General features: G+C 40.6%; 1 protein-coding gene across 1 annotated transcript; it reads left to right on the forward strand.

The window, feature by feature from the left end:
- Positions 1-1214: 1214 nt before the first annotated feature.
- On the forward strand, positions 1215-9684 carry cdc23 (CDC23 (cell division cycle 23, yeast, homolog)). The gene is made up of 16 exons (XM_030069263.1): positions 1215-1327; positions 2774-2846; positions 4003-4140; positions 4285-4327; positions 4432-4537; positions 5225-5357; positions 6175-6352; positions 6467-6564; positions 7225-7306; positions 7621-7774; positions 7914-8033; positions 8193-8268; positions 8366-8427; positions 8623-8701; positions 8878-8997; positions 9113-9684. Exons 1-16 carry the CDS (start codon positions 1215-1217, stop codon positions 9263-9265), a joined length of 1728 nt encoding a protein of 575 aa, XP_029925123.1. The 3' UTR covers positions 9266-9684.
- Positions 9685-9738: the final 54 nt, after the last annotated feature.

Consider the following 9738-nt stretch of genomic DNA (forward strand, 5'->3'; position numbering starts at 1 on the left):
GATGAAATTTGTGGTAGTTAATAGTGAGTACATCTCTGGTTGTCTACTAGCCACTGTTTTAAGTGAGTTTTAAAGGTGTTGTATGTAGGACACTCTCTTAGTGGGAGGGCCAAACTATTCCAGAGTTTACTTCCTATTAGTGACAGTACGTTTTGTCCAAAAGTACGTCTAAGATTTGTTTTTACACTGACAAATCAGTAGGATGACGCTGCTGACACACCGTTTTGCAATCCATTCTCACTCGTGATTTTACATCTGAGTTCAGCTGCATCACTGCTGAAAGCAAATCCAAACTCTCCAGGATCATTAACCAGGACATCAACACACAGCTGTCCTCAGGATGACACACAGTCCCAACACACGACTTCACGCACACACACACACACACACACACACACACACACACACACACATCACGGCTGTAGTAACATTTACATTCCGTCACTAAAAGTGGATAATCACATATTGTTAATGAGCAATACTTGACTCAAATTTTGCAGGAGAGCTAATGTTTCACGTCATTTTTTAAAATTTTATTTTCATACACAGTTTTTACTGCTGTTTTGTGTTTTTTTTTTTATCAGTTTTTGTCAATTTTATATCCATGCAATAGACCATCAAGTTTTCTGAATGCCAATGGTGTTTTGCTAACCAGTATATGAAATATTATTCTTCATAGGCCACCATATTTTTTTTTTATTATTATTATTTGACCGTGCATGTGGTGCATGCATGCTTAATGCAAATCTTAAGTCAAATTTCAAATTTATTTGTGTGCATGTGTGCCTGTTTGTGCGTTTGCATCTAACTGCAGGCATAGAGGCAAATATCGGTGAATATCTATAAATGAAAGATATTAATTGGTATGGGGCAGTGATGAACTTTGGTTTCTTTTTTAATTTAAAGGCTGTTGTGGGTTTTTCCTATGAGGCAATATGGATGGTACCAGTTTAGATCTTTAATTATTTATTTTATATTAATATTTTCTTTACTTATTGACCATATTTAGCAGCAAATGCTCCTTTTCACTACTTGTTGGTATTGTTGTTGTTGTTGTTGTTGTTGTTGTTGTTGTTGTGAAGAAGAAGAAGAAGAAGAAGAAGAAGAAGAAGAAGAAGAAGAGGAGGAGGAGGAGGAAGTGACGTACAGGTTGTAGGCGGGACTACCGCGCTACAACGCTCACGTCCACCAATAGCGTGCCATCTTGGTAAAATATGAAAATGGCGGCTCTCTGTAGTGAGTTTGGGGACTTGCTGCAAATCAAAAAACAACTGATTTCGGTGATATCGCTCTGTAAAGAAAGAGGACTTGTACACAGCGTGAAATGGTAAGACAGTCGGTGACTAACAGGATGGTCACCGTGTGTGTTTGTGTTTTTTGCGGTGCGGAAGTGGAGGCTTTACCATCACAGCTGTCAGTTGCCTGTTAGCTCCGTTAGCAATGCAGCGGAATACAATTCAGTGATAACTCTCCTCTAAAACAGCTATAAAACACATTTTTAAAGTATAATCACTACAGAAGCTATAATATTCTCTAGAAGACGCTGGACAAGCATCAAAGCATTTACATGACATCACATCTGATAGAAATGTCGTTTTATTTGGGTTAGAAAACAGTAATTTATCCCCAAAGAGCCAGACTAACGTCACGTAGCTGGGATTATTATATATTTTTTTTTTTTACCTAGCTAACCTTAAAGTTATAAAGATGCGAGGTGTAGGGTGTAGATGATCTACACACATAAAATCCCTGCATCCCTTTGCCATTATTAGGCCAAGTGTAAAGAGGAAACTATTTGAAAGAGCCAGACACAGGTCAGGTGTGGTGTCCAGCTCATTTTCAGACAATTTAGGAGTGAACCTTGAACTTTCAGGTTAAAAATCTTGTATAGTTTTCTTTTTTTCAGAATACAGGAGGCATTCTCTTCTCATGAACACTGAAGTATTGTAGAAAAATGTGTTTTCTTGTGCTGGAATTATCATGAATTGCCTTTTAAATTGTTTGATTAACACAATTCCCCCCTTTCCACACCGGCATAATTGCACTATTCCTAAATTCTCCTGTGGATTATCAATTGCATACTGCTAGCAGGTGTGTTTTTAGGACGGGATGGGTTTTATGCAAGAGGAAAATGTGGTGTTTGGACTTTTATTCCTCAATTCACACCAGAAAGTATCCTACTTTTGTCCAACAGTGTGCCTGTGTGTACTAAATCAATAATTTATTTCCCTTCTAGTTGAATTAGTGATGCCTAGTTTGGGATTCATTTTTTTGACAGAGGGTAAAAACCCCAGAACTGCAAATTGGTTATTATTATTATTATTATTATTATTATTATTATCATCATCATCATCTTTCTCCTATTCTTTCTCTTATTTGTTGTGACATGAATTTCTGTGTTATCTGTATTATAGACCACTGCTGTTGTTTTTGTCTTTATTTTTATTTTATTTTTTACATAGGGGAGGTATTTTTATAAGCCTCTTTCGGCTTCTACCTCTCCTGCACAGTGTTTAAATTGATTATTTTCAGTGTTTTTATGTAACTCATATAATGTGCAAATAAACTAAACTAAACTCTTCCTACTTCTGGGTGGATTTGCTAAAAAATAACATTTAAATACCAACACAGCTCATGCTTAATGAAGTTAAGAGTATGTCCTGAAACTCTCTTGCCTGGAAATCTGGGCAGTTTCACGGTTACCACTAGAAAGTTACAGTGTAGTTCATGCTGTGGCCGTGTTTGACAAATGCCTCTTGTGTTCACATTTTAGGGCGTCAGAGTTGGCATTCGCCCTGGACCCTCTTCCAAAGGACGAATTACCACCGCCTCCTCCCTTTACCGAGGTCTGCACAAACCGAAGGCAGACGCTGTTTTACTGCCTGTGGTTTTCATTATTGTATCATTTTTTTTATTTATACCAGGGTTGTGCAAATCGACCATTACCATCACAATTCCTGGGGAGGAAATGTTGTACTGCCCCCTGCTGGCGGTTTTCCAGAAAAGAGGACTGGCTGTGATTAGGTGTACACTGGAGCATAAACATTTAGAAAAATCGTTTGTTAATTTCAGACTGTGGGTGGCATTAAATGGTGATGATATTTATACGTGTGTTACCGCCGTACAGTAAGGCTTTATTGGAAAGTGTTCATGTACGTGGCTGTTGTTGGAGGCTAATCAGCTGGTGTGTGTGTGATCGCGAGATCTTTAGCTACAGCTGTGGCCTGGTGCTTCTACATGAACTGACTAATGACCGTTTCTCTCTACTCCCGAAAAGCACCTCACTTTTTCTCACGGTGTATAGCAAGACCGGCTTTCAAGATGAAGCTTACACAATATTGGCCGGAAACAATAATGGTTTATTGGACATAATGGTAAAAAATAGTGAGACAACACTAGTGGTCAACAAGATTCTTCTCAGCCCCAACAGGAGGGGAAGTTGTTTTTCCCCCTGCTAGTTTAATTGAAATTTGCAAATTGAAACAGTTTATGTAGATTAAACAGCAGAAGCTTGTTTCATATAAACAACATGGTCCACCAGTTAAAAAGAAATATTATCTTATTTGTGGGCTGCTAAAATTATTTTTTACAACATGTGTGGCCAAGAACTCAAGCATGGATTTTAGTTTGGGAGCTCATTACTTTGATATTTGTGCGTTGAAACGGTCCATGAATTTGATTATTTTTGCAATCTAGTTTTTATTTGTCAATGAATAGAACAATATTTATTTTTTTCAGTAATGACGGTGACTAGTTTTTGTCTAAATTGCAGCACACAGTAATGTACAGACTCAGGACAGGCGCTGTAGGTCGAGCTAAGATTGTCAGTCTTTATCCACGTAGGGTTGAATCGAGATCAGCTGGACTATTTGTAGATAAAAAGATCCACAAATAGTCTAGTTGATCTCGATTCAGCCCTACGTGGATAAACATGACCTGGATGACAGAGAACATTCTCTGTCTTGTTTATGCCTCTTATTCCTCTGTCTGTCCCACATACAGGAAGATGCCCAAGACCTGGATGCACTTGCACTGGCCAAGTCGTACTTTGACCTGAAAGAGTACGACCGCGCCGCCTACTTTCTGAGAGGCTGTCGCAGTCACAAGGCCTATTTCCTCTACATGTACTCCCGCTACCTGGTAAGACACACATCTTGTGTTTTGGCAGTTTCTTGATTTTCATTTTTACAATAGGAATGCTCTCCTTTTTTTATAATACCTGTAAACTGTATTCAGAGAATCTCACAGTGACTGACAGTGTCCCTTTTTTTTTTTTGTCTTCAGTCTGGAGAGAAAAAGAAGGATGATGAGACTGTGGACAGCCTGGGTGAGGAGATATCATTCTGGATTAGTCAGACTAATCATAAAAATCATTTGTTTACCTCTTAGCACAGAGTTCTCATTGTGTCTCTGTGCTCTTTGTGGCTCCAGGTCCTCTGGAGAAGGGCCAGGTGCGCAACGAAGCCTTACGAGAGCTAAGAGTGGAGCTGAGTAAGAAGCACAGCGCAGGAGAGCTGGACGGGTTCACCCTGTACCTGTAAGAGCCTTCCTCAGGGCCGTTCACATTCTTCTCTCTAGTGTATCGATTTGTACTTTTCAAAAAACTTGCACACACTGTTCTGATCGTCCCTGATGGGTGTTTCTTGAGTATGATATTTCATTTGGCAGAAAGCTGTCTCTTTTCAACATGCTTCAGAAAAGCTCAAGAACAGTCTGACTCCAACATCAGTCACCTTTGGGGAACCAGTGTCCTCACAGTGATACACAATACCCCCCCTCAGTTTGGATGATAATAATTGAAAACAGGCAGAATTGCATATTAAAGAGCTAGCTCCGGGACAAATGTTGAAATGTCATTACTGTACTTGGATCTAATTGTCCTTGTTTGTAATTGTGTTGTAAGCATGATTTGAGCTGTTTTTGCCAAGGATTCTTCATGAGGGACAGTGATGCTCAATAGAGCTCTCCTCTCTTCTAGAAATTTCTATAGAGGCGTTGGAGCTACATAATGTAGAAATTTGACCAGAAGTGAAATATGATTTTTAATTACTGGTATAAGGTTGTGTGCTTTTATGTGCCTTGTGGGATGTGTTGATGAAGGCAAAATTGTGTGAGGAGATGGGGATAAGAGATGAACACTGTTGATATATTCGTGTCTTTGTTCGCTTGCTTGTGTGTGTGTGTGTGTGTGTGTGTCTGTGTGTGTGTGTGTGTGAGGAAACAGGTATGGGGTGGTGCTCCGAAAGCTGGATCTGCTGAAGGAGGCAGTGGATGTGTTTGTGGAGGCAACGCACGCTCTGCCTCTACACTGGGGAGCGTGGCTCGAGCTCTGTAACCTCATCACCAACATAGAAATGGTAAATATCTTCATGTGTATCCATACAGCAAGTGGTAGACAGCAGTGTGTCGCTAATCCAGCCATTTTATGAAAAAACCTAGGACAAATTGCAAGAGAAGCAAACTCAACTGATTTTGTATCCTCAGTTTGTCCTGAGTGAGGGAAAAAAAGTCCCAAGAAATCCCATTGGTGGAAAGTTTTGAAAATCACCTATTTATGACCATATAATACCAACCTTTTAATTCACTGTTATATAGTAACCTTTTTAATTCAAGGTTACTATATATATATAGTAACCTTTTAATTCACTGTTTAAATGTCTCTTCTGGCATTTATTCCTTATATTTCTTATTAGCGCATATCAAATCAGATAATGTGTGATATGCATGTGTAAACAGAATAATTCAAAGAACTTGTAATTGACTTTTTTTTTATCTTTGTGTGTGTAATCAACTTGTGAATTTTTATAGTGATATCTGAAAGTAAAATTTTGAACCCCTTTCCCCTGTGTGTTAAAAACAGTGTTTTTTGATAATATGTGGTCATAAATAGGTGATTTTCAAAACTTTCCACCAGTGGGATTCCTTGGGACTTTTTTTCCCTCACTCAGGACAAACTGAGGATACAAAATCAGTTCAGTTTGCTTCTCTTGCAATTTGTCCTAGGTTGACCCCAATTTTGGCCTAAAATTACTGGGCTACACTGGACTAAAGCCCAAACCATTACACCCCATAACCCAACCAGTTTTTTTTTATTCTCACATCCACTTGGTGCATAGAAACTGAGAGTGAATGGTTTGATTTAATGGACCCTGGTGTTTTGGCTCTCCTCCCCAGCTGAAGTCGCTGTCCCTGCCAGACTGCTGGATCAGAGACTTTTTCATGGCCCACATGTACACAGAGCTGCAGATGATCAAAGAGGCGCTGCAGAAATACCAGAGTCTCATCGAGGCAGGCTTCTCCAAGAGCACCTACATCATCTCACAGATCGCCGTGGCCTACCACAACATCAGAGGTTTAACGTCTCCCCTCGACTGGATTTGAAATCTGCCTGTTAAGCCCGTATGAAGACTCTTAACAGTGCCATGTCACTACTTACATTACATTTTTTTTCCCCTATTCATTTCAGATATTGATCAAGCTCTGGCTCTGTTCAATGAGTTAAGGGACCAGGATCCTTACCGCATTGAGAACATGGACACATTCTCCAACTTGCTCTATGTTAAAGTGAGTCAAATTGGTTGCCATCAGGAAATTCTACGCTCACTCGGCCCCTTCCACAGGGAGGTCAGAGGTCAGCAACAGGGCCGAAACCCTGGATGTTAAAGGGATGCGCTATTTTTCTCAAATACACTTAAATAAATGAATAAGTATCTGTTTTTTCCTACTTATCCTCAGTGCAGTCTATCCATGCAGATAGGTTGTGTGTGATTTGGCAAGGTTTCCAGTCTGCTGCTGTCTGTGTTGTTTTTTTTTGGAAAAGAGCTGTCTTTGTTGATTTGTTTACATGCTTTGAGCTCCACAAACCCACATAGCCCCACTGTGTTAGGGTGCCAGGAGACAGGGAAGATCACAAGTGACTGGAAACCTTGCCAAATCACACAGACACTATGTGGATGGGATAGACTGCACTAGGGGGTAAAAATACCCTTTCTTCTACTTTGGGTAAACTATCCTTTTTAAGTAGGGCAGATGTTGGTCAACACAGGGATTCACTGTATGACCACAAAGTCTGAATTTTAGCCTGATCCATTGTTTATATCAGGAGTGCTCTTGGATCTTAGTTTGTACACATAGGTGTCTTTGTCTTACCTATGAAGCAAGTTGAAATATTTAAAGAAGCGTGGGTTCAGATGTGCCCTGACTGTGCCATCTGCACTTCCACAGAGCATGAAGCCAGAGCTGAGCTACTTGGCCCACAACCTGGTGGAGATAGACAAGTACAGAGTGGAGACCTGCTGTGTGATTGGTAGGTGTCGAGCCAGCGGATTTAACACCGTGTTCCACAAACAAACATCTCCACAACTTCCCAACACGTTTTGGATGTATATTCAGATGTGTGGCTACTTAGTCCTCTCTCGTACATAGGGACACATTCTTAAAACACCTCTTCACAATCTAGCATCGTGTTTATATTGATTTCACTGCACTATTTGGTTTTAGTTTCCCATCATGTAAAGTACAAATAAAGATTATGAATGCAGCACTAGTGTGTAGGAAATTAACAAATCTATTTTCTGCACTTGATGGTATGCTTTAAGTGCTCCTCTGTCTTATTGAAAGGTAACTACTACAGCTTACGCTCCCAGCATGAGAAGGCAGCTCTGTATTTCCAGCGGGCGCTCAAACTGAACCCTCGCTGTCTTGGCGCCTGGACTCTCATGGGCCATGAATACATGGAGATGAAGAACACCTCGGCTGCCATCCAGGCCTACAGGTCAGACTACGAACTTCAGAGATTAGAAGGTCTTCATGCTGGACTGATAACTTGCTCAAGGGCATGGATGGAAATGTTCATCCACATTATCTGCCTGGATTGTTTAACTCTTGCTTTTCTGCTGCTTTCCTCCTATCAGACATGCTGTTGAAGTGAACAAGAGAGACTATCGTGCCTGGTACGGCCTCGGTCAGACGTATGAGATCCTCAAGATGCCCTTTTACTGCCTGTACTACTATCGAAAGGCTCATCAGCTCAGGTATTGATTGGGATTACAAAATAAGGATTTGTATAATTGGGCTTTTATGATGAATTATTCAGAAGATAAATGACATTTTCTTAGCTATTATGCAAATTCGACAAATTTCAAAGAGATCATCATGATTCCTCTCTAACTTACTGTGGTGTATTTCTGTAGGCCCAATGACTCGCGCATGTTAGTTGCACTTGGTGAGAGCTATGAAAAGCTGTCGCAACATGTAGAAGCCAAGAAGGTGAGCATAAATATGGTCTTTTGTCCAATGTTTTCATATTATGTTAATTGTTTGGTTTGTTTATTTAATTCGGTCAACACTTCCTTTTTCCACTTAGTGTTACTGGCGGGCGTACTCTGTGGGAGATGTAGAGAAAATGGCTCTACTCAAACTGGCCAAGTAAGTCCTCAGCATTACCTGTAGACCATACATTTTAAAGATGAGTCACTCAGTAGTGAAAAGGAGACCCTCTGCAGAAGTAGGTCACATCAACCAACTTTTTCACCAACACAATGAATGCAGGTTCCTGTCAGCAGTTTTTCACTAAGCAGAATGAGAACTCCCTGCTTATTCCTTCTCTTGTGTGTTTTTCAGGCTCCACGAGCAGCTCAATGAATCTGATGACGCTGCACAGTGTTACATCATATACATCCAAGACATTTTCTCCTGTGGGGTGAGTACTTTTGTGCATATAATTCAAGAAAGGATTACCCTGTGGTATTGGTAGTGCTTTTACTTTTCATATAACCATTTTATAAACTATTTTCTTTGCTTACTATTAAAAAAAAAAAAAAAAAAAACAGCAAAGAATAGCTGATAAACACTGCACACTCCACTTTGTCACTACAGGAGCAGCTGGAGCACGCTGAGGTGAGCACAGCCTTACGCTACCTGGGCCAGTACTACTTCAAGAACAAGCTGTACGATGAGGCATCCCTGTGCGCTCAGCGCTGCTGCGACTACAATGATGTGCGTATATGCCTACATGACCTTAGCTCTCTGGTTTTGTTGTACTCACAGTGGATAGTGTAAGTAGTGGTAAGGTATTAAGTGTTGTGTGTGTGTGTGTGGTGTGTGTCTGCAGGCTCGCGAGGAAGGCAAGGCTCTGCTGAGACAGATCTCTCAGGTCAGAGATCAGGCAGAGACGCCGTCGGCAGAACTGTTTGCTCCGCTGTCCAACAACAACACTCCTGTCAGGAGGGTGTCTCCGCTCAACCTTTCCTCTTTTACACCCTGACACACACACACTCACTCTCCCACGCTCACTGGCCTTAAGGAAACTTTTTGTGGTTCCTGTGATCAAAACTGCTTGGATTACACAAAGGGGTTTTCTAAAGAACTGACTTCTGTTGCCATTTGCTTGGTTTGACAAGCCTCGCACACCGAAAAACAAAGTTGCCAGGATTTGCTCGTTGTCAGGTTGCAGTGTTAATTGTATTAAAACTGCAGTAATTCTTGGCATTTGTGGTCCCTGTCATTTTCTGCAGGGATTATAAATGTTCTCTGCTGTAAGCGGAGAAGAGAATTACAAGCCCTTGAGACAATAGCTGGAAATTATCTATCAGCCTCTGCCTGATACGAACATGAAGTACTCACTGGAAGAACTTCAGAAGAATATCCCTCTGTTTTGTATTAATAAATGTAAATATGAATGTCTTGTTGTATTGTGCATGAACACGCTGCTTTGAATTCATTCTGCTGTTACACTGA

The sequence above is a fragment of the Myripristis murdjan genome, chromosome 14 (assembly GCF_902150065.1).
Source record: "Myripristis murdjan chromosome 14, fMyrMur1.1, whole genome shotgun sequence".
Classification (NCBI taxonomy): Eukaryota; Metazoa; Chordata; class Actinopteri; order Holocentriformes; family Holocentridae; genus Myripristis; species Myripristis murdjan.